General features: G+C 36.6%; 1 protein-coding gene across 1 annotated transcript in view; it reads right to left on the minus strand.

The window, feature by feature from the left end:
- pcca (propionyl-CoA carboxylase subunit alpha) overlaps positions 1-25,156 on the minus strand; it is a 78,069-nt gene extending 52,913 nt beyond the window's left edge. Inside the window, exons 1-6 of the mRNA XM_052126506.1 lie at positions 25,039-25,156; positions 23,554-23,625; positions 20,268-20,315; positions 19,707-19,775; positions 12,785-12,898; positions 12,488-12,541 (exon numbers count right to left, since the gene is read on the minus strand). Coding sequence (XP_051982466.1) covers positions 12,488-12,541; positions 12,785-12,898; positions 19,707-19,775; positions 20,268-20,315; positions 23,554-23,625; positions 25,039-25,092 — 411 coding nt within the window. The 5' untranslated portion in view covers positions 25,093-25,156. The remainder of the gene's footprint in view (positions 1-12,487; positions 12,542-12,784; positions 12,899-19,706; positions 19,776-20,267; positions 20,316-23,553; positions 23,626-25,038) is intronic.
- Between the last annotated feature and the right edge of the window lie 1,046 nt (positions 25,157-26,202).

The raw sequence follows: 26,202 nt of genomic DNA on the forward strand, positions 1-26,202 counted from the left end.
AAATTTTGCCTTAAATTAATTCATTTATTGAAAAACTTAAACCAAAGATATTTCTAAATTCATATTGCTATTCAAACGAAATAAAAAAAAATAAAAAATTTTATAATGAAGTGGTTTTAAAAAAATATTTACAGTCTCCAAAAGGCCCATTTGCCATCACGCAAGTATCGGTCTACAACAACAGATGGGAAATTACCAATACAGATAATATCTAAAGACAATTATTAATGTAACATAATAATAATGCTAATAATAATGCAATAACAATTTCTACTTTTATGAAACGACTACAACAGTTTAATTTCTTCACTTAGTCTGTGCCTAAACAAATAGAAAACACCAGTTTTCCTCTCAAGTGTAAGGCTTAAAAATTCCTGTTTTCCCCAATTAATGCTGCCTAATAATTTCCATTGTGTTATCACATTTGTGTTTGTTTTGTTTCGTTAATGCAGTTAAAGGGATAGTTCACCCAAAAATTACAATTCATTGCCCAGGAGGTGGATATGCACAAAAAATGTGAATCACCCAAAAACAAAAGAAGAATGTGAAAGAAAAGGGAAGATTTATGATAAAAAAAGGACTTAAACATTGAACTGTTTCTCGCCCATGCTAATTATATCGCTTTTGAAAACTATTTTATTCTATTTTAATTACATTTTAATACTTTGATTAGTATCTAAAAATGTAAGGGCATGATAACTATTGGGCTACTATTTAATATATTGGTGACTTGCCAGCTTTTTAATGAGGAAAAAACTACTGAGTGCACCTTTAAGAGACATTAAGAAACCAAACTATCAAACTAATCCTACTACAGGGGTGATGCAGAGTTTTTCAAATCAAATTTAAGACTTTTTAAGACCCTTTTCAAGACCTGAACAAATAAAATTAATACCCTATCCCCATATCAAAACAAACCAACACAATCTCAAAATAAATAATTCATCAAAGACTCTTACTTAAACAGGCAGGGGCACACATTCAACATGGCTTGGACATTGCTTATCAGTAAAACAGGATAGGCTATATACAAGTTTAAAGATATGTTTTCCACATTTATCACTCTAAAATTGGTTTATGAACCAATATATACATAGATACAAATTAGAGGTCATCTGCCAATATTTATTTTTTAATTGGTAGCCTATATTAAATGTTATTAGCCTTTTTGTCCTGTGATGGGGAGGGCCAGACAGAGGCTACAAGATTCATAGCATGGAAATTTTAACTTTAAAGGCACTGTAACTTTGAAATACACCAGGCACTCTTATTTTGAAATGCTTGCACTTCACTGATTCCAGCTGCTCATACAAACAAATAAGGGATATAAAATGTGCACTCCTACAATAATCTACATTTTACAATAAACAAAATTAAACATTATCATATTTCATCAACACTATATCATCATCATCAACGGTTGCTTATTTGTGATGGCTTGTCATAAATTTCCGATATGGCTTAATGATTGTGAACTGCTCCGGCAAAAGCTGGAAACACTCACAAACCCCTTGGAGAAAACACAACAGTGCTGCGTTTTCAGTTTATGTAATTAAATCATATTCTTTTGAAGTCTTTCCGCTTCCAAATTTAAGACCTCTTTAAATAAAAATGTTGTTGTATCATTTAAGATGTTTAAGACTTTTTAAGACCTTAAATTTTGGAAAACTGAATTCAAGCCATTTTAAGGATCCACGGGAACCCTGTACTAGGCTGTTGACTTTCTCTTTAATAGTAATATTAACAAATTAATTAAATTATTACTAATAATGTAATATTACATTAATAAATGTGTAGGTTTAAGGGCATTTTTGTTTACTTCAGTACAGTAAACGATTTTGGCCCTGTATTGAGTCACCACTTGATGTCCAATGTAAAATCTCGGCCCTGAAGCAAAACCAGTTGCGATCCACTACTCCAGTTGCGATTTATTCTAAAATGACCAAAGGCATCAAATCTGTAATTAAACGACCATCACAGCCCAATCTGATTATGCATCAACACAAGCCACCAGTTTTCATTCCTTGTCCAGATCAAACCTCAACACACCTGTAGAACAGCAGCTGGCCATAAACAACACTGTGAATCATCTGATACCACATACTATGGTTCATTGTTTACAATACAAGTCAAAAGTCTGACCGCACCAGACAAAATGTATGAATTTCATGGTCCTAAAGACCGTTTGATATAAATGCTAATGCAAATACTGTATAAATAGTGTCTATGTATACATTTCCTTACAAAACTAAATGTTTAAAACTTTTTTTTTAAAATTTGTTTTAAATGGACAAGCTGGACAGATACACCCAAAATCATGTAAACTTCTTCATTAATAATAAACTTGTAAAGTAATTATATAATACTACTACTTGGAAAGCATGTAGTTATTAAGAATACCAAAAATCTTTAGCGCACTGGTCATGCATGGCATTCGAAAATCTTGAATCCTTTTGAAACTTTACAATTCACTACTTTAAAAATGGTAAGCTAACACACTATTGTTGCCAGGGCAACAAAATCCCTTCACACACACAAATAAGAACCCCAGGGTATGAACTGTGGTAAAGTAAAGAAAAGTAGCTTCAGGTAATGTCTGCAGAAACATACATCTAAATAACGAAGTCAGAAAAAAACAAGGGGACAATGAGATCTGTTCTTTTCTTTGTTAGGCTCGGGAATCGGGAGGCTATTGCTTCCTGGCCAATATACTACAGATAGTATGCCCAAGGCATGCAGAACCCATGGAGCTCTGTAATTAAAAGAAGGATTTGACCCCATGACTCTTTCAGCTCTGACTGGACCCATGGTGTTATGAGATAAAGGATAAATCTAAAAAATACTAAAAGCATCAACAAACTGAACTTCTACAATCACTTAAAGTTCATTAACAATCACTAAAATGAAAAAGTGGAGAAATACTGCGTGGTTTTTTTTTAACTGTAACAAATTCATATGCACAGAGTTTCCCAATTCTCTCCTTTGTTTGTTTTCAATACATGATTTTGCTCCATAAAAATTATTGGAACAAATTATGTCCTTCGGCTTACTAACGACCCTTTTTTACTATAAACAAGTCTGGGAAAATGAAACAAATTAAATAAAAACATAATGAAATCAATCAAAATATCAAAGTATATTCTTTGATATGTGGTGGAAAATCAGAATGGCCCCATTCACGCTGAAAACCTCTCACTCTAACCCTTATCTGTGTCGGTTGCATTCTGGAAATTTAATCCAATAAAGCGCTTCTGCCCATTCAAATGTCAGTTACTCTTTCCACTCCTGGTGTCCAATTTTGCACTGCCTGTGTGTGTGTGTGAGAGAGTGCATGTGGTACATTGAAAAGTTTAAATCAACAAGCAAGCCCCTACAAAAACAGTAAAATGAGTGTGAGCCCCTAAGGTTAAGGGTCTGCGAGAGAGGGTGTATAGAAGTGTCCAGAACTTGTGTACAACAGCGGCCATGAGAGATAACATTAGGATAATGACAACATATTGTGCAAGACTGCCTCCAAAGAATGAAAAGGCAGCACACACACACATGCACGCACGCTGGAGCAGCTATCCTTATGAGGACTCTCCAAAGACATAATACTTTTTATACTGTGCGAACTATATATTGGAGTGGTGGTGGCGTAGTGGGCTAATGCACACAACTGTTAATCAGAAGGTCGCTAGTTCGATCCCCACAGCCACCACCATTGTGTCCTTGAGCAAGGCACTTAACTCCAGGTTGCTCCGGGGGGATTGTCCCTGTAATAAGTGCACAGTAAGTCGCTTTGGATAAAAGCGTCTGCTAAATGCATAAATGTAAATGTAAAATATATTCTATCCCCTAACACTATCCCTAAACCTCACAAAAAAATTCAGCATTTTTACATTTTCCAAAAACATAGTTTAGTATTTAAGCTATTTGAATTATGGGGACACTAGAAATGTCCTCATAAACAACATTTATAGCATAATACCCTTGTAATTACCAGTATGTAACCTAAAAAAATTCCTCGTAAACCACCCACACCCACACACTCCACGCAAACTCAATCTCCTCTCTCCTATTGAAAGTCACTTCTCTTTTAACATGCTAAAGAGGCTGTAGAGGTAATCCTAACAGAGCTGAATCTGTGCATGCCCTCAGGCTCTGGCCAATCGTTTGTGCTGTGTTTAACTGTACTAACAGTTGAGCAGAGGGGGCAGCTATTCAGGATGGGGGGCTCATTCACCTCTTATTCATGTGAGAGGGGTATCGCTATTCAACTGCTAATGTAATGACATCTTCATTTCCACACACACACAGAAGGCAGAGGATGGCCCACTCATTTGAGTGTGTGCGCATGTGTGTTTTGGATGGGGGGTGGAAAAGATGTATTGGGGGATGGAAAGGTGGAGGGAGCTGGAGAAGTACAGGTTTGGTTTTGACATGAAGAAAACAATTATTTATTAATTTAGTAGATGCTTTTATCCAAAAAAATAAGTATAAAGGGAAAAGCTGGTAGAAAAACTACAAATAAGATGGAAAATCTGGGGAAATAAGAGATACAAGGAAAAATAAATAGGTTTTACATTAATTACTTATGATGCTCATAAAATGACCTGAACAAATAAAATTAATAACGTGTCCCCATACCAAAACATTTTTTTTGTCTTTTCTTCCTGTGATGGGGAGGGCCAGACAGAGACAAATGTAATTCAATTCCATATGCACTTTATGGTTGGGGGGGGTGGTGTAGCATTTTACAATAAACAGCACTTTAACTTTGAAATACACCAGGGACTCTTAATTTTGAAATGCTTGCGATTCACTGATTCCAGCTGCTCATACAAACAGATAAGGGATATAAAATGTGCACTCCTACAATAAAATGTACATTTTACAATAAACAAAAGTAAACATCGTCATGTTTTATCAACACTATATCATCATCATCATCAACAGATGATTATTTGTGATCGCTTGTCATAAATTTCCGATATGGCTTAATGATTGTGAACTGCTCCGCAAAAGCTGGAAACACTCACAAACCCCTTGGAGAAAACACAACAGTGCTGCGTTTTCAGTCTGAGGGATGCAATGCACGCATTTATGTAATTAAATCATATTATTTTGAAGTTTGATAATCACATTAGGTCATATCATGATTCCTGTCTTTCCGCTACCAAATTTAAGACCTCTTTAAATAAAAATTAAGACTTTTTAAGACCTTAAATTTTGGAAAACTCAATTCAAAACATTTTAAGGATCCACGGGAACCCTGTACTAGGCAGTTGACTTTTTCTGTTTAATAGTAATATTAACAAATGAATTAAATTATTACTAATAATGTAATATTACATTCATAAATGTGTAGGTTTAAGGGCATTTTTGTTTGCTTCAGTACAGTAAACGATTTTGGCCCTGTATTGAGTCACCACTTGATGTCCAATGTAAAATCTGGGCCCTGAAGCAAAACCAGTTGCGATCCACTACTCTACATGATTTATTCTAATTTCCAAATGACCAAAAGGCATCAAATCTGTAATTAAATGACCATCACAGCCCAATCTGATTCTGCATCATCATAACAAAAGCCCCCAGTTCCTTGTCCAGATCAAACCTCAACACACCTGTAGAACAGCAGCTGGCCATAAACAACACTGTGAATAAGCTGGAAAATCTGGGGAAATATGAGATAAAATGAAAAATTTACATTTACATTTTACATTTATGCATTTGGCAGACGCTTTTATCCAAAGCGACTTACAGTGCAATTATTACAGGGACAATCCCCCCGGAACAACCTGGAGTTAAGTGCCTTGCTCAAGGACACAATGGTGGTGGCTGTGGGGTTAGAACCTATGACCTTCTGATTAACAGCCCTGTGCTTTAGCCACTACACCACCACCACTCCAAAAAATATCAGAATCACTGTTTACATTCAATCCACACATCTCATCACGTGGCTTATTGAACGCGTTACCGTGGAGACCTAGCATGTGGAGGATCATGCTATTCTCTGCGGCATTCATGCACAACTCACCATGCGCCCCTTTGAGAGCGAGAACCACATTAAAGCGACCACGAGGAGGTTAACCCAGTGTGACTCTACCCACCCTAGCAACCGGGCCAATTGGTTGCTTAGGAAGCCTGACTGGATTCATTCAGCATGCCCTGGATTCGAACTTATGACTCCAGGTGTGGTAGTCAGCATCTTTACTTGCTGATCTACTCAGGTCTCAGGATTAAATTGCCAACCTACTTGTGCCTAGACTTAGCACATACTTGCACAACAATATCAAAACTTCATGGCCATGCCCACCGACTTTGCACATATGACATATCGCATAGCACTGCGCTTAAGGCATAGTGCTCTTAAAATAAGGTCCATCATTTAATATTACTACAATGAATTATACATTTAACTACACAGTTTTAGTATATTCATGTCTAAACTGGGCATCACTGGAACTGTGCTTGGCTGGTTCAACTCCTATCTTTCAGAAAGGTCCTTTGAGGTAGCCTGGAGAGGGGAGGTATCCAAGCCACATCAGTTACTTACTGGGGTACCTCAGGGATCAGTGCTTTGGCCACTTCTCCTTCTCCATATACACAACATCACTGGGACCCATCATCCAGTCACATGGTTTTTCTTACCACTGCTACACTGATGACACGCAACTCTACTTGTCTTTCCAGCCCAACGACACCCCAGTGACCACTCGAATCGCTGCCTGTCTGGCAGACATCAGCCTGGATGAAGGAACATCACCTGCAACTCAACCCAGCCAAGACCGAACTCCTTGTCCAACCCTGCTGTTGAACACAACATCACCGCGCAGCTGGGTCCAACTACAGTTTCGCCTTCCAAAACAGTCAGAAATCTAGGGGTAACCATTGATGATGAGCTAAATTTCACAGACCACATATCAAAGACTGCAAGATCATGTAGATTTACACTAAACAATAACAGGAAGATAAGACCCTTCCTCTCTGTACATGCCACACAACTGCTCGTTCAGTCACTTGTCATAACTAGACTGGACTACTGTAACGCTCTCATTGCAGGCCTTCCTGCAGGTGCTATTAGACCTCTCCAAATGATCCAGAATGCAGCAGCACGTCTGGTCTGTAATGAACCTAAGAGAGCACGTTACACCACGCTATGCCTCTCTCCACTGGCTGCCGGTTCATGCACGTACTAAATTCAAGGCCCTGATGCTGGCATACAAAACAGTCACTGGGTCTGCTCCAGCATACCTAAAAACATTTATGCAGAGCTACGTTCCCACCAGAAGCCTGCGGTCGGCTAAGGAACGTCGCCTTGTCATACCACAACAAAGAGGCACCAAAACACTTTCCCGGACTTTCAGTTTCATCATACCACGTTGGTGGAATGACCTTCCCAACTCAATCCGGGAAGATAACTCATAAAAAATATTAATTACATTTCTTGTTGCACTTAAATCTGTTTTGTATACTATTCTGATGGTAGTGAAACTTTGTAGTATGGCACTTTTCGTACCACTGTCTCCTTAAGATAATTCGCTTACCGGTATGTTTTCCTCTTTTGTAAGTCGCTTTGGATAAAAGTGTCTGCCAAATGAATAAATGTAAATGTAAAATGTAAATGTTATGTCGCAATGTCTACAATATCACTAGTGAAACATAGCTTTTATTTTGGCAGGAAACCAAATGAAGCACTAAAAAAGACTGATTTAATTTGATAAATAATTGGACTGCCAATTTAACACGTTAATTTGGTGTGATTAATTATATAAAAAAATTATGTGTTAATGTATGCAATTAATCATGGCCCCAGACCGTAATAAGGAATATTCCTACCATCAAATCAATTCAAGTTTCAATTACCACCTATTTTCTCCAGGGGGCAGTAAGTGAAAATTCAGCTGTGTAGGCAACATGCACTCTTATACAGAGAACAGAAACAGCAGACAACACAATGGGTGCTTCTCAATTGGAAGGCTACAGCCTAGGCTCCTCCTCAGCATCCAGCGCTAAAATGAGATGGTCTAGTAAGTACGCATGTGCAAGGGATTGTGAGTCAAGTGGTTTTTATTGTCGTTCAACCATATACAGTTAGTACAGTACATAGTGAAACAAGGCAACGTTCCTACAGGACCAATGGTGCTACATAAAACAACATTGGACAAACACAGAACCACATGAGACTACACAGACTAAATAACATGCCTATATAGTGCACGTGCAAATGTGTGCAAAATGTATGGGACAGTACAATAAATTACAAAAAATTAACAGGACAATGGGCACAGTGAGACACAGTGCAGCACCGACCAGTACACAGTAGTGCAAAAATATCACCATTTCTAAAAATGCCAAATGTAAACATAACATACCATGAGATAATGTTCTATGCGCATAGCAGTTATTGAGGTAGCAGCCAGGTATAAATTGACAATAATTAAAGTGCAACTCAGGACACGTGTGTGTGTGTGTGTGTGTGTGTGTGTGTGTGTGTGTGTGTCAGTCCAGTTCCCCTGAGTATTGAGGAGTCTGATGGCTTGTGGGAAGAAGCCGTTACACAGTCTGGCCGTGAGGGCCCGAATGCTTCGGTACCTTTTGCCAGACGGCAGCAGGGTGAAGAGTTTGTGTCAGGGGTGTGTGGGGTCATCCACAATGCTGGTTACTTTGCGGATGCAGTGTTTTTTGTAAATGTCTTTGATGGAAGTAATCTTCTCAGCTTTCCTCACTATCCTCTGCAGGGATTTGCGGCCCAAATTTGATGAGTGATTGAAGGCCAAGAAGACTGCACTTCATGCATCCTCCAAAATATGGCAAATGAAGGCTGTGAAACGAGGCTGCCTTCCAAGGGTCCTCACAATTGAGGCGGCCTTCCACGGTTCTTGATGATGTGCCAGCATAGATATCCAGCCCAACTAGGCTGCAGCCTTCCGATTGATAAGCACTCAATATAAGGACATGTTCCTGCATTCAAACACTTGGATCACAAATCAGAACGCAGGAGATATGTTTGTCTACATTTCAGACTACGTTTAACTTAACAGCGACCTAAACCTGTGCGTTTATGACACGACATAACCAAAGTGAGCCTCTCCAAAAGCTTCCATCTGATGCAGGTGTACATTGACGATACTTAGCCTGTATAATAAATCCCGGACTGATTGACAAATTCAATTGCAAAATGTATTGCTGTGAACTGTGTGTGTATATATATATATATATATATATATATATATATATATATATATATATATATATATATATATATTTGTAATTATTTATAATCATTAAATATTAAATTATTGTTATTTTAGGGGCTTTCTCCACAAATATTTATATATGCGATTAATTCAATTAATTAATCAGCATACCATGAAATTAATTGTATTAAAAATTTTAAGCAATAAACAGCCCTAATAAATAAATAGTCTGCATTTGCTGCACACTTTAAGGTTAATGTGCGCTCTGCTGTCTGTCATCTATTACAAACACAGAGTGCACGTGATGCTTATGATGAGGTGCGCCTTGTCGTACCAAAACAAAGAGGCACCAAAACACTTTCCCGGACTTTCAGTTTCATCATACCACGTTGGTGGAATGACCTTCCCAACTCAATCTGTTAAGCTGACTCACTCTCTATCTTAAAAAAAACGGCTAAAAACACATCTTTTCCAAAAGCACTTAACCGGTCACAAAAAAAATGTATATATTATTTATATATACTATTCTGATGGTAGTGAAACTTTGTAGTATGGCACTTTTCGTAACACTGTCTCCTTAAGATGATTCGCTTATGTTTTCTTCTTTTGTAAGTCGCTTTGGATAAATGCGTCTGCTAAATGAATAAATGTAAATGTAAGTGTTAGTGTTAGAGTGGCAGGCTTCATACATACCCTTAGAAGCATGCAGCACATTTCTTTATTTAATTAAACATCAGTCTTTTCAGGTTTAATCATAACATGCATCATGATTTTACTTTGAAAAATGTATAATTCATTCATTCGTTTTAACTTTAATGTCAAATTCCATGGCATTTCATGCTTTATAGCCAATTCCTTTTATGACTAGATTCTGACCATGTTTCTTCTCATCGTGGAAGTCATTGGGCCCAACACATTGTCACTCACACAAACAACATCAGGGTAACATCAGTGACACAAACATAATGCAATAAAAATTAATTAAAAAATTACATAACTGATATCAAACATATTAATAAACTAATATTACTAATATTACAATAACTTTTAATCAAATGTGATGGTCACGCAGGGAAGCACAATGATAGTTTTCCCCATACTTTTAACATTATTTTACCATAAAAGTAGGCTACACATATTGTCTTGTTAAACACAATATAAAATTTACCGTTAACTATAAGGTAAAACGTTTTACTTTATTTTTTACCGTAAATTACATTTACCGTAGTTACAAACAGGTACACGTTAAGATGAACCAATTAACAGTTTCTTACTGTATGAAAATTTTTACAGTATTCTATACTCTATTCAAAATACAATTATATTTAAAGATGAACTATGTAATTTCTGTGCCACTAGCAGCAACAAACAGGTTTCAAACAAGTAACCACTGTCAGGCACTATTCAGTTTTAGCAGAATTCTGCAGGCCTACAGTAATTCTAAGGACTATGAAAAAGTGGAAAAAAGTGGTTTGCAATTCATTCACTGCCAAATAGCATGGTTAAAGTGCAATAATTCCTCCACACAAAAGTCGATGACCTTGAAGAGACATAAAACCAATCTGGGTTCAGTAGAGTTGCTGCAGGCCACTGACAATATAACATTTAACACATATTTTGACATGCGGGTGAATTTTAACGTTAACATTATGATGCTCTGCCAAGAAGAGCCTTAAAAACTGCACCAGAAACGATAATTCATTTTAGATTTTTATCTAAAAAAGTTTATCTACCAACTAGTGCTCGACCGATAAAATGTCTTCATTTGCACATAAATTACTGAAATTTGATGACAACATAAATCTGAAGAAACTGCCATCTATCATTTAAAATATAATCTTTTTTTTGTTTTGTGTGAAATTGAGTAAATATAGTGGTAAATAGGAGTTTATATATTTTTTTGCAATTTTATGTTTGTTATTTACTATATTAAATTGTGTGATATATCGCATTGTATCTGCCTATCGGCCATCCTGCTCTCTGGATTTCGGCATTGGCTATTCAAAAAACCCATATCAGTCAACCACCATCTAAAACTACATCCAGGCAACTGATCCATAGTTGCTGTGATGATGCCCCTGTGTGTGTTTCCCTCCTCCCTGCATGCAAAATTTCAAGGGAGATTTCAGTGACAGAAACTGTGCCAGTAGTCTAATGCTGCAGAGCGTCAGACAATACAAAGATGATATACGTACCAGAGCAGATGGGATTGTTTTAAGCTGCGTTGATGCGCTTTCACAAATCTCCTCATTCTATGATATATTATATGGAGATATACAGTAAATCACAATATATACATTTTTGCATAGAAAGGAAGTAGCAAAATAAGATTGGGTTTACCAAATGAAAAAAGTTGAAATCAGCCAATGAATAATCCATACTGACTGACAACTAATCAATAAAAGGAGCATGCATATATGTCTTTGGTGGTTTTGACCATGGTGTATTTGACAAAAAATAAGCATGACAGTGGAGCAGATAAAAGAGAGATGCCTTCTCATCATATGTCATTTTCATTTGCCTCTATTCAAAAATGCTGTCTGTTCCTCCTAGCTCTGTACTTTTTAACACAGAAAACTCAGCAAAGTGTAACAACAGAGAGAATTGATTGGCATCCCAAAAGCAAAAAATATCTAGATCAAAAACAGAGAGTTGTGGCCCCATACAAGCTCTCAGAGTGTGTTTAAGGCCTGCACCGACACTGAGCATGTCCTTATTTAGTTACAATCAATTGAAAAAAAGATGTTAACTTCTGAGTTTAGCTGCCATGACAACACTGACAACCAGGCTCAGCTGGAGGTTGGCACTTGTACTTGTTAGTACTGAAGAGCTTAGCTCATGTATTTTGGGGTACAGGGGTTGAGATGATTAAATAGCTTTTTTCTAGCTTTTAACCCTAAACAACAACTTTATTACACTCAATATTGTGTTAATGAATTGCACAAGCCACGTCATAAGAAACAAAGTACTGTCCTTCAAAATATAAGAAAGCTAAAAGAATATGGTGGTATAGTGGAACTGGATCTCTTTATCAAATTACCCTTTTGGCCTTTTCAACTTTATCTGGGTTGCAAATAATCTTCTCACCTCAGAACTCTCACCTTTAATTAAATTACTACTGGGGGGTCTGAACTGTTAATTACAAAAACTGTGTGTGTGTGTGTGTGTGTGTGGGAGGGACACTGGCTGTTGGAGAACAATAAGTGAAATGGTTCTCTCCCCCAACTCTTACACAGTCATTTAAATATTCAACAATTCATTTAAGACTTTTCATTCTTTCTCTTGTAGTGAAATTGCAGACTCACCAGTCTCCTCGCAAATTCTTTATTTTCAGAAAGGAATCCATAGCCCGGGTGAACCTTTGAGAGAGAGAGTTTTAACATTAGTGTAAAACAATTTCAATAATTTTCTAATCTAATTCTTTATTGAAAAACGTTACTCAGCAACAGCCCCACGGCATCACTCAGTTATGTTTATGGATAATAACTTAACCAGTGTGCCAAGTTGATCATAAATAGCCTTGTTATGCTCATAATGTGCTACAGTGCCCTATGATATACTTAATTCATATCGATTTTACCGACACACACACACACACTCACAGCTTGAGCACCAGTCTTCCGGATGGCGTTCATGAGAGCATCCATGTTCAGGTAACTTTGACTAGTAGGGGCAGGACCGACACACACAGCCTCGTCAGCCATCTTCACATGAACCTAAAGGAACAGAAAAACACATTCACACAAGCTATATTACAGTGGATTTCCTACTTGGATATGATATTTGGGCCAATTTGTTTTTGGTAAATTTTTTTTGTCTAGATCTATCAAGTATTTCAAAATGCAAAAAAGACAATTACTTTTACAATTGCACCTCTATTATGATGAAGACTCTTTCAATTTCTGGGGCTAACTGGTCGCTTAGGAAGCCTGACTGGAGTCAGTCAGCACATCCTGGATTCGAGCTTGCGACTCCAGGAGTGGTAGTCAGCATCTTTAATTGCCGAGCTACCCAGCCCCCCCCCCCCCAAAAGCTCAAATTGTTGAAAAAATGTATGTTGGCATAAGTAAAAAAAATAAACAGGTCGGAATGGTGGAACCTTTGCAACGTGTCTGGCTGGAGTCATTATACTGATGCACACCACACACAGCAGTGATCCAGTGTCAGTGATAAAGTGATGGATAAAAGGAGCACTTAATGCTATTTTTGTACAAAACAAGCCTAGATGGAACTTGTGATAGAATTTTTTTCAACCCAAGTAAGGCACATTTTAATTACCACAGAGGCACGGCAAGTCTTAACCATCACCAAAATGTAGAATCAGAAGATGTTCTGTAAGTGCTTTTCATGTGGAGTTCAAAGCAGCGTTGACGTCACTCTTGAACACAGCTTCACAAATGCTATAGACACAGTCTGCCAGGTGATTAATATTAAGGAGTAGAGGTCTGCACAGGCCTTAAAATGAAACCCGACATGTACTCGAGACCATATGGCCCGACCCAACCCATCAGATTTTAAGAAGGAACCTGGCCCGAACCCGAAATCACTTACTATCTAATTTTTCTCCTAGCAAGTACTGTTGCAATAGGCTGTATTTTATGCAAGCATATAGGCAACATTCGTAAAGGTACTGAAACAGTAAACATACACCGTTTTAACAAGGAACAGCAGCCCCTTAGTACACTAGAGCAGAGGGGGAAAAAAGCATTGCCTCAACAATTATTTGCAGAAACATCACTTGGTGCAAAACAATCTGGAATAAAATGAAACAATGCAACAGTCACCTCTATGCAGCCTGAATTGTTCAGATTGTTTAGTCTTTGTTTTTAGCACAGTTGTCACAATCGCAGTGCAAAGAATGAAACAGAGGGCAGGTGTCTCAACATATATTTTTGAAAATTTGAAGTTCTTTTTAACTTGACAGTGTTTAAAATGTGCCGGTCTTGCACGAGACACTGAAGAAAAAGAGACGTGTTGCAAATGTCAAAGACATTCATCCAGCATGTGTTTACATAGAAGAACAATGGGAAATCAGAACAGACGAGCGAAAAAAAAATAAGTTTGGTGTGAACGGCCCCTAATTCGTCCGTTCACTCATCTTTGAGTGAGAGCGCGTGCGCGAAACAAGTTCGGCGAGCATGTTTATTTTTTTTATTCATACAAACCCGAACTGAACCCAAAGTCGTACTAGAAAAATGTACCCTGTCCTCGGGTCCTGTTGGGCACGGGTCGGGTTGCAAACCACTACTGAGGAGAGTTTAATAGATTTAATGCTCATTGCAATGAATATGTAACCTATGTGAGGACTTATTCTTTCAATTAGTCAACTCCCACTTAGACTTTGCGAAGCGTTTAATATTCCTACTCATGTACATGTATGTGTATTCAATGTGCAAGAAAGCTGAAGTATAATTTGGCCATTATCTGTAAATGACCCATTTATATCAGAGGCGTTTCCAGCATTTAAGGACATCCGGGGCTTAGCCCAGACAATTATATTTTCACACTAGCAACCACTTCTCTGTAGTTCAAAGCTGGTGAGAGGGTATTCTTTAGGTTTTGCTCTGGCTGGGCCTGTTTCTACAGTTCCTAAATCTTCCACTCTAGTACTATCCTCGACTAACTCATCCGAATCATCTGTGATGCAAAAGAACAGATACAGCACATAACTTATTGCAAATCAGCTTCAAACAACTAATTCATCAAGTGCTACATATTTCAAAGTGTAGACCAATACCATTGAAGAAAATGTATTGGGAAGAGCAGATCAGTGGTATTGCCCTAAGATCTATCATTATTCTTGAATTTTGATGTACATTACCATAAGTCATCACAAAAGAGTTATATTATAGTGAGTAAAGTAAAAAAAAAAATTTATATAAATAATTTCTATTTTTTGACATAAATAGTCAAAATGAGTAAAAGCAATACATGAATGACTTTAGTCTAAGTTCATTGACACACCATGGAATCGAACTGTATATAATTCTCAATGTTCATCTGTCAAAATCCTTTCATTAGGATCATTGGGATAAACAATGTTTAACTTTCTCTAAAGTAAAGTGACTGATTAATTGTTACCAGTTTCCATGCCTGATTCTGGCACAGCTGCTGCTCCTCAGTCTGTAGCTCATCTTTGCTACCCTCTACAAAACCATTTAATCAAATCAAAATGTATATTTACTACAAACTAATATCACAAAACAAGTGCTTATTGGTTATCCTTAGCGAAAACAACACCTGATAAACAAGAAAAGTATACTCCAAACGTGACTCGAACTAGGATTGTGCCGATGGACGATATCATCGTCCATCGTGATGGCTGACCAACATCACGATGTAGAGCCACCATCGTGATGCCACGCCCCCTTTTGCGAGTCTTGCTAGTGTGACTCACTAATCCTAGTCTCTTCTATAGTTAACCTAAAAACTTTGCAAGGATTGCTCTGTAAATTAAATTGAGAATATAACTAATGCATATGTGCTATTTTAAATACTGTAGTATATGCCAGAGACGTGACGTGTTAGTCTGTGAAAATACCATGTCAGGCAGGCTACACAAATATTGATCTTGACATTGTTAGCTTCTTGTCTTTTTTTTTTACATGTCTTACACTGTACATTTAGATTAAAATATTTTATTTTAAGCCTTTATTAATTAATTATTAGTAGTTGTAGTGTCTCAGAAAATCTTGCTCATTGTCACATAGCTCTTGTACACTGAAGCGGCAGTTTAAGATAAACCCAGACCAGCGAACGTCAAATAACTTTTGTCTGGTTAATACTTTTAAATAAAAATTTCCTTGGCCATAAATCCATAATGTCAAATCAAATGAAAGAAACAAGGTGAATATGAATAACACACATTTATTAAAACGTAGAAGAACAACAAATAAAACAACAAAACGGGAACAACACTCGACATTAACATTTCACTTATAATTAGCAGCACAATTAACTTCAGCACAGGCTACAAAATAAATTAAGTTATTGAAATATTGTAAAGTGGTCATATGAACTACACAAATGAACGTTTAAAAAATAATATGCAAAATCGAATAGCTCCGCAACGGATGGCGAAAAATGCATAAAGAATTCTAATATCTTTCACCATAGACCATGTTTAAATTTCGATGTTTCTGGCCAGAAATACCAACATATTCACTTTATCTGGTTTTAATAAGCTGCGGATTGGAGTAACTACACTACCCGCTGTGCTGAAGACCCGCCCTGATGGAGTACTGGTAGCACATATGCACAGATATTTCCGTGCTAATCTTGCCATGAACGGAAACCTTTTGTCGTTCGTTTTCCACCAAGTCAGCGGGTCCTCTTCCCCATCAATGGCCATTTCCTGCAGGTACATGGTCATTTCTGCCTCAACCTTTTGCTCATCAGTGAGTAAAATTTACTGTCAACATCGTCAACTGCCAATTTAGGGGACATCGCCCAACCCTAACTCGAACCGACGTCTCCAACGTAAGAGGCGAATGCACTAACAAGGAGGCTAGAGGATACAACATGTAATGACAGTCGGTAGTGGACCTCTTGAGGTTTAGCCTACTGTGGGTGAAAGCCAGCCAAATGATGATCTTCAGACTTTAAGGACAAAAACAAATGTGAATTCTTAACCACTGACTTCTTTCGGAAAAATCCCCAAAGCCTCATTTGCTTCATTTTTGCTGTCTTTCCTGCTAACTGCTGTTAACTCGCCACTAAGTAACGATAGTTGATGTCAACGACTGTGCAAGCTCCTCCCCTACTTGCTGCATATTCAACAGAGAGGAAGAAACGGAGTCGCCCATAGGCTACCAACAGCAGAAGAAACTTATTCTATAGGCTAGATTATGCCTATGTCTATTTTTACAGGCTGTATGCAGTATGTGTAAAGCCAAAACACAATGAAATAAGGCAACTTATGATTTCGGGGGTTTACATATAGGCTATTGTCCGGTTTCATATATGTCAGTCAACTTTTCAAAATACATTCGGGGCTACACTCAAAACATTCGGGGCTGAAGCCCCGGCAAAAATCGTCTGACGCCACCAATGATTTATATTATAATGATATTTACTTTAGCCCTAAACATAACACTCACAGAAACCTGTTGACATTAGATTTGATGCAAAACATGATTTGGTTGATATATTAGCATTTTCAAGTAGTGAGGACCATTTTAAAATGTCACAATATTTTTAACAACATGTTCAAAATCTTGGCCCTCACAAGTATAGCCAAACCTGTACACCCACCCACATAAAAACATTCTCCAGTTAAAATTTACAATACTATCTAAATTAACTCATTTTTATTACTGGCAATGACAGTGTGTTCATCGCTGAATGCACAAATACATTTCAATGTCTGTGTGGCCAAGTTGTCACCAAACAAACACGGTATGAGGCAACTGTGACAGTGAGCTGACGGAGTGGCAGACCTCACTCCAGGGATGCATTAATATTGACAACTGCATCAACAGGGGAGGTTTGGAAAAGACTTGCTAACCAACTGCTGTTTCTCTGCAAATGTTTTCAACACATGCATAAAGAGGAAGACGTGAAGTCGTCTTTTCTCACTTTTAACGAAGGTGATGAAAACCAGGGTTGACTGTAGGAGCTCCGTCAAACATCTGGAGTGCTTGTTGGACATCCAAATGAGCCCAATAAAGTTGTCTGATGTGATTAAAAGGAAAAACCTTAAAAATCTAATTTTCTAAAAAAAGAAATTATGACTTAAAAATGAATTTAAATTTTTTTTTTGTAAATCCTGGTCTTGCACCTTGAATACATGTGAGTTTACTCCATTTGACCTGAACAAAAAGTGCCTTTTCACAAAAATCAAAATATTGGATATTTTTTAAGACTTAAAACCGCCATGAGTGTTTAATTGGGGTGCTTTTGACACGACAACAGAATGGCTACCCACACTTTAACTTGGAGAACAAAGGTTTTTCAAATATTAATAATATTTAAAACAAAATTGTTTTAAAAACAATTTTTAAATGTTAAAAACGTTTATTGCTTATTTTTTTTAAATAAAAGATTATTCCAAACTATTTATGTTACTATTTCTTTTAATAAGACTAATTATTAATAATTGTTTTTTTACTGTCTACAGACGGTTGCACCAGAAATTGTGTTCATCATAGTAGAGATGTATTCAAGTTAATGTTTGTGGTAATTGCTTGTTTAATTTATATTTGAATAACTTATTATTTGATAAACTGACATCTGTTTTCAATATTATTATGGATAAATGAATATTTGATCATTGCTAATTTAATTAACTACTCAGATTACCTGCCTATATTAACACTACAAAAAGTTAGCGCTTACAGTTAGATTTTGAAACAAGCTTTATATACCACATATCTCCAAAGATGCTTCCATCTTTATCGTTAATGATTTGAATGAGCATTTAAAACAGTTACAGCATTTTGTCTGACCTTTAAGGAGATGCAAAACGTAATTGCTTCCCAACATTTGTTTCAGAAGCCTATTAAACTACTTGTTTCTGCCAGCACCTATCCTCCTAACCAGAGAGGACATGAAACGGCCTCTAGTCCCAGTTCCACTACCTGTGATGAAACGCTTACTTGAAATTACACACTAAATCAATAACTTCATGTTATAGAAAAATACATAAGAATTAAAAGAGTAATGGGGGCTGGAAAAAGATCCTACGTAAGGAACGTCTGTGTAAAATATTTAAACATCAGTCCTGAGGTCAGTATATGGACTTCTGACATCATTTTGTTCCCCCATACAGAGTCCAGATTATCCCCCACTGCTGTTTAAACATCTTCATTTAGATGCTCTTTAGATGCTGCAAATCAAATGCAAACGATCCCCACCTCCAACCCCCCATCACTCCCCAATACAGCACAGAACACAGCAGGGGCACAGAGCAGAGTTTAAAACACTGCCCCCATCAAACACTCATGCATATAGAATAGGGGAGGTGATAACTGACAGCTATCAATCATGAGGACAGAGGATTACACTACATGCAAAGATAAAGATGAGAGATGCAAAAGCTTTGGTTTATCTTGCAATGCTTGTAAAAGTGCAGTGGGATCCTATTTAGAAATTAGTAACAGATCCCCTCCAGATTACTGGTCTGCTTCAACTAATCTATTTATTCATTTCGAATGATTTGTAATACGCCTATACTGCAATACAGAGTCACTTCATTTATTTGATTTTAGTATGGAGTGATGTGAAAGTTTTGATTGACAGGGTTCCCATACATTTCTACCAATGAATTTTCAAGATTTTCCATGACTTTTTGCAACTACTGAATATTAAATGTTTAAAATAATCTTATTGAGATTGCACTCAAGTTTCAAGTTGATATTATATATTAAATATTTTAGAGCCAAGTATACCTATTGAAACATTTAAAATCACTCTTTAATTTCTTGATACTTCCAGGTTTTCCATGAACATAAGGATCCTAAAATTTCCAATACATGTTCCTATATTTCCAAATGTATGGTATTTTTAAATAGGTGTTATTCTCACCGCACTGGAATCCACATCACTGTGAACTGCAACTGTCTTGATGCCCATCTTCTTGCATGTTTTAATCACCTATGTATGGAAATGAAGAGAATTAAAGGAATATTCAGGGTTCAAGTTCATCTTCAGTATTTGTGGCATAATGTGGATTATCACCAAAATCGGTTTCCATTGAAAGTGTCTCACTGTAACCTTGATTTTTGCTCTTTTTAAAGAAAAGAAGAGATGAGTCAAAATGTATTTATTTGGTAATCAACATTATGCCACAAATGCTGTTTATTGAGCTTGTATTAAACATGAAATACTCCTTTAGGATGACAACTGTAAATACATTTGAGTGTTTATGCTTCATAATAGGTAGTAAATCACTGGAGCATCACAGAACATCGTACTTAACATTTTTGGCTTCTCACTCACTAGATTTCCACACACCAGACATTTGTAATTACACATGCAGGACTTCACCCATCCACTGATTTCAAAATTACATAAAGAAAAATCTAATGGTTTGCTTAAAGAAAAACACTGATAGGAGCGTTTGTATTTAAGAACACACACACTTACCCTGCAGGCGATCTCGCCTCTGTTTGCAATGAGGATTTTATCAAAGGTCTGTGGAAAGGAAAAGGGAACAGGGTGATTAAGACATTTGTTTTGTCAACACATGGATTTGTCCACAGTGTGTATGCTCTAAACAACAGCTCATGCTCAACCCATTCTGCTTTAAGTGAAAGTTGTTTAACACAACACACGCCACTTTTTAGATGACACATACCAAAAGAGATAAAGAAAGACAATTTCTATCATAATTAAACTGTATGAAATGCAGGACCACAATACTAAGTCAGTCAGTACATGCACATTTATAATCAAGCTAAAGTGGGTTTTTGTGTTGTCAAGCTACAGTTTTCATCTGTCTGTCTGTTCAAGTATATATAAGAAGGAAATTATATAGGTCAGCTGAGAAAGTCATGTAGACCTTTTCCGGTTGACCTTTTGCGTCATATTAGGGCACAAAACCAAACAAAAGTAGTCTTGGATTTAAATCCAATTTTTGGAATTAAAGGCTTGGCAAAGTATCTCAAAAGAACGATACTAAGAGTTTGGTGACTCACTGCTGTTATTGCATTCATGAAATTTGAGACTAAATATCTTTTATACTTTCACATTTGCTTTAAGTTTAACTGTCCCTATACTTAAGATCACAAAATTGCCATTCTTTTTAATTGATAAAACATAGTGTGTTGAAACACCAAGAAATAAAAAGGTCACAGTCTGTACTTTTGCCTCGTATCCATCTTTTAATCATATTTACAGATGCTTCAAGAGTACAGGGAAAAAGAGCAATTTTGTCTATACTGTCCCAATACTTATGGAGGGCTTTGTAGCTTCTCAACAGTTGTCTCCTCATCCATCCAAAAACATATGATCCTAGCATTTGCCATAATAACACTACCTTGTTTGTGTTGCACTCTGCTTCCGATTTAAAGTTGATGTAACTTTTCCATTGTTTAAATATTTTCTCCTATCCAACCATTACATTTCCATTCATAGGCTTATTTTCTCAACTGTAAACACTGTGTCTCTGTGGCGCTATAAAAATTCCTGTTTACTTTGAGTGACACATTTACACAAACACAAAGTAAGTTTGGGGGCAGGACTATCTCTTTGGTTGACCACTGGCAGACGGGGAGGCGTGTGGAGAAACCTGTTTATTTTTGCAATTCCATTTGGTGGCGCTAGTGTAGCAGCAATTACATACTTCAATTGAAAATATACAATTGAGGCCAATTGTGGTCAGATTAATGTGTATACATGCTCGGGGCTCAACATTACAGTTGTCTGCGACAATTGGAATTTTGAACGGGCAAGTTAAAGAGAATTTTACTTGCCCGACCAGACAAGCAGTCTGATTAAAATCTCAATTGCAGGGATTGAGCACAATTTTGATAATTCCCAGATGTTTCACTTTCAAAATACAGGGAATTCCCTCTTTCTTGTCACCCTCTTTCCCTCACTATGGTGCAGCTTTAAGCAGCTTGTGAGTGCGAGCTGTGAGGATGTAAAATCTAAAGTTCAGTAAATTAGTACATCTATAAACGGGTACAAACCCGTTAATTGTACATTTGAATGGAGTTGTACCATGTCTCTATAAGCGAGTGATACGGTAAAACTATTACTCCGGTTTATAATCAACAAAGCGGTCATCGCTTCACTTCACGCGCGCAACATTGGAAAGATCTCATTTTGTCTCGTCACATCGTGGCGCTCCCTCATAATACAACAAAAAAAGCAGAAATTGCAAAAAAGCTTTGTGTAATAATACCATCTGTAGAGTGAATAGAAGTGCTTATAACAAACTTATGCATCTCATCATTCTAGAGCTCCATCTAATGTTTCCAAGGAATTTTCTCTGCCATGTGAATCAGTAAATTTTAATAAGTATATAACAATATACATTATAGTAATATTAATACTATAACATTAATGCAGTTAGCATGGGACTGCATCATATCCTGCAACATCTGGACAGACCAGGAACATATGCAAGGATACTTTTTAAAATATGCAACCCATTTAAAATACTTAAACTATTTCAAATCCGAAGCTAATTTCCACTGAATAATCTACGACGAGCTTGCCTTGCATTAAGATCATTGTACATTATAGAACATGAAACGCATTCATAGAATCAACGTCAGCAAATATTTAACACGCATATTTATTGAAAACAATTAAATGAATAGTGCAGGACCAATAGAGCAACCCAGCCTGTTCTAAACAGAATTCGCCACTTAACATATTAAAGCAGTCAGGGGGGCCTGGTTAGCTCAGTGAGCAAAGACACTGGCTACCACTCCTGGAGGAGCAAATTCAAATCCAGGGCATGCTGAGTGACTCCAGCTAGGTCTCATAAGCAACCAAATTGGCCCGGTTTCAGTATCAATTCACCTCTTTAAAAAAAATTTTAAAAGATACAGTGAATAGTGATTATGATTTGTCATCATATGACTATTTTCTTATTTGTTCTTAATCCCTATTAGGTGTAAATGATGACGATGTAGGCTTTTCTTTTTTTTTCCTTTTTTACATACTGTCTTTTGTTTTTGTCTTTGGACAAATAACTTTTTTGTGAATGACCAATTCACTTGTCCGAAGGACAAGCACATGACAATGCTTAAAGTCGAGCCCTGATGCTGGATTAAGCAGAGCTGCATTTGCAATATATAGGTCTGTTAGTACGACTTTGCTAAAATCAGACTGGTATGATTTCAGTCTGAATAAAGACTTTTAAAAGGAGGAAAATTTGTTTTCATTTGACTGAAATCGAACTTCTAAAGTGCATGTAAATGTGAGTGAGTGTTAGCTTATCCAGGAAGGGCATAAAAATTCACAAGATCTAATGGGGAAAAATCTTTAGGTGGATGTTAGACCACTTGACTTAGAGTGCCTTTAAGATCAAAGCAATAGACTTGTGTTGTCTGCCACATGTAAACAATTTATAGAAAAACTCAAGGGAGTGTCTGCCTATAAACCATGTGTCAAGATGGGCCTAAGGCAAAAAAGTATCACACGTTTTTCAGTCTCTTTCACCAGAAAGAATTCCTAAACTCAAAGCATATTTCCCATTTGCTCTTATTACTTGCTACTACCCTAACCCCACAACACAAAAACACACACACCCTCCAGGCATAGGCTGATTGTTGGATAGTGGCAGATCAAAGCTACATGGATGCAACAGGCTGTTTTTAAAGGGGGATGATAAGGAATGATAGGAAAGGAGAATATGTGGCCAAGAGAATTCTGAGTCTGACACATGAACACCAAACACTCAGTTTACAGGACTTACCTTCTCATTTGTGTCATAAACTGTAGAGTACCGGCAGACTAAAACACTGCATCTCGGCATTAGAAAGACATGCTAAAAGACAGAAAGACTGTTTTGTAATCACTGAATGGTAGTTTACTTTATTAATGACTATCCAGGGTTTAACAATAAGGATGGTCCGATGGCCCAGGGCAAGCGTAAGTGAGATTTGGGCCAGCTGACAAAACTGTCACTTGCTTAATAGCAGCCAGTGCTACGATGACACTATATCTAACGTTTGCTGATTATATACACATGTCTCATTAAGCCAAAGAAAAACTTGTTTTTCTATAATGTATTTAAATAATTAAAAATGACATCAAGATTGACACCATTGATTGACAATTCTAACAACAAATTAGCGTTTTGCATTGTATGTTTTTCAGAAAAAGAGTGTGTATGTATTTATAGCTGTCAAGGAATTACATTATAGTTTTTCCAGCTATTGTTCTAAATTAAAAACTTAAGCTGTAAACTATTTATTTTTGTTGAAGAAAACAATGTTAAATAAAAAAAAACTCTGACATGAAAATGTCTCTAACAATAAAATCCATCATTTTTTGAGATGGGCCAATGAAAATTGTTAGCTCCAGTTTGGCAGGTTGATCCGGCCAAAAATAATCCTGAAAAGCCCTGCTATGACAGCTGGCACTGAATGTGTTTTGGTCTCAATTTTGAAACATTAAAAGGGTCACCATCAAAATTTCATAACCATAAAGTAATCTATAAAAACACTGAAACTTTTTATAATGTAATAGGTGTACTTACCCCATCAGCTTTTAACCAAAAATGACTTTCAAAAACATACCATCAGTTTGAATTAATATATTAAACTCCCCACAATAAGGACATAGCTCAGACTTACAAAGGTTTTAAATGAATTCTTGACTAGCAAGGTTTATGATTTAGAGTTTGCAACAGCGTACAGTAGAGATTCAGACTGCCTGTGTGTCATAAAAACAGAAAATGGCCGCAAAGATCTAGTCTAAACAGCATAAAATAAATAAATATATAAATAAAAAATGCAGTAAATATTAACCTCGTTTCAATATCAAAATGTCAGAAAATGTTACACTTACATAATCGTCGCACATATGTGCTATTTTGTTTAAACGTGTTAAATGCCCAGAGGACAAATAAGTTCAAGACAGCAAGCGAGAACAATACATGAGAACATTTTGAAAGTAATTTGTGAAAAGGGAATAAGTTCTTTCCGACAATGAAGGTCACCTAATGCAATTAAGGCGCAAGTGCTGTTTCATAAACAATAATTTGGACAGGTACCAATCAATGAAACTGTCCATGCAGAATGACAAGTCAAGGGAACATTCTCGCTGATCTCTAGGACGATGCAGACCACTTTGACAGACAATGTGTAAATGCTATGAACACAATTCTGTCAAATGTTCAGGTACGATATATGAAATACTTTGCATCATGTACCGACTTCAGATATCAAACGCTCACCTTAGCCGCATGCAAAACTCTTTGAAAGCCTGCAGCGCTTCTGTAAGCCGCCATGATTGTTGGAACTGCTGAGACAGTGTGGCGCGCACATATGACATAAAAGACAGACGTGTGGGTGTTTCCCCTCTCGACCAATCAGAGCTCAGCTGTTTCAGAGACTGAAATGTGTCCCAGAGAGGAGAAAAAAACTGAAAGTGGCACGACAGGTTCCTGATGAAAACCGTGACCTTGAACGCGGTTGTATTTCTATTGATTTAAATCTGTGTGAACGAATGTATGACCATGCATTAAAGGATTTTTTTGAATATTTGTATCAAATAGGTCGTCTCGTGAATGTATGAGTTGTTGGATTGTTTTAAAATTGCTTCCATGTGCGATTAGATAAAATTATCCAATTCAGTTCATCACTTTATTAATTATTTCCTTATTTTTTTATTGAGACACAAAATGGAAACTAGCTAATAGCGCAAAGGATGCTGAAAATGGCCGTTTATTCGTTAGTTATATATATATATATATATATATATATATATATATATATATATATATATATATACATAAACAACAAATACTACCACAGTACTTTCCTTAACACCTGTTTGTCGCTTTACACTACACAATATTCCTGATGCATGGGAATGTTGCGTGCAATTAATAAAGTTTGATTTTGAGGTAATTTGATCTAATATTTAGCAAAGTATTTTTTTTAAATTTTGCAAATGTAACTAATGAGAATCCCTGCAATTATCACATTTATTTTTAGACGAAATACTTATCATTTTTTGTTTTGTTCAAGGTGATTCAATAAACTGTCATATAAGTGAAAGGATTGTATTTGGGGGTCAAAAAATTTATAAATAATTATGGGGATAAAGGCCCCCATAAAACATATAGTTTTTCCTACGTGGGGCGAATAGATAGATATATGCTAAGAAATATGTAGGCTCACAGTGACTGATCCAATCACAATGGAGATTCATTTGTTTATAAAATACTTGAGATGCTATGAAATGCCAAATGCAATTGAAATTTAAAGAACATGCTTAACTATTTTCTGAAGTGGTTATATTATCTTAATTTATTACTCAAAAATTCTTTGATGTCTCAAAAATATTTGCCTATTGACATATTTTACCCAATGACTAATATATATCCACGATATAC

This window comes from Xyrauchen texanus, chromosome 5 (assembly GCF_025860055.1).
Source record: "Xyrauchen texanus isolate HMW12.3.18 chromosome 5, RBS_HiC_50CHRs, whole genome shotgun sequence".
Lineage (NCBI taxonomy): Eukaryota > Metazoa > Chordata > Actinopteri > Cypriniformes > Catostomidae > Xyrauchen > Xyrauchen texanus.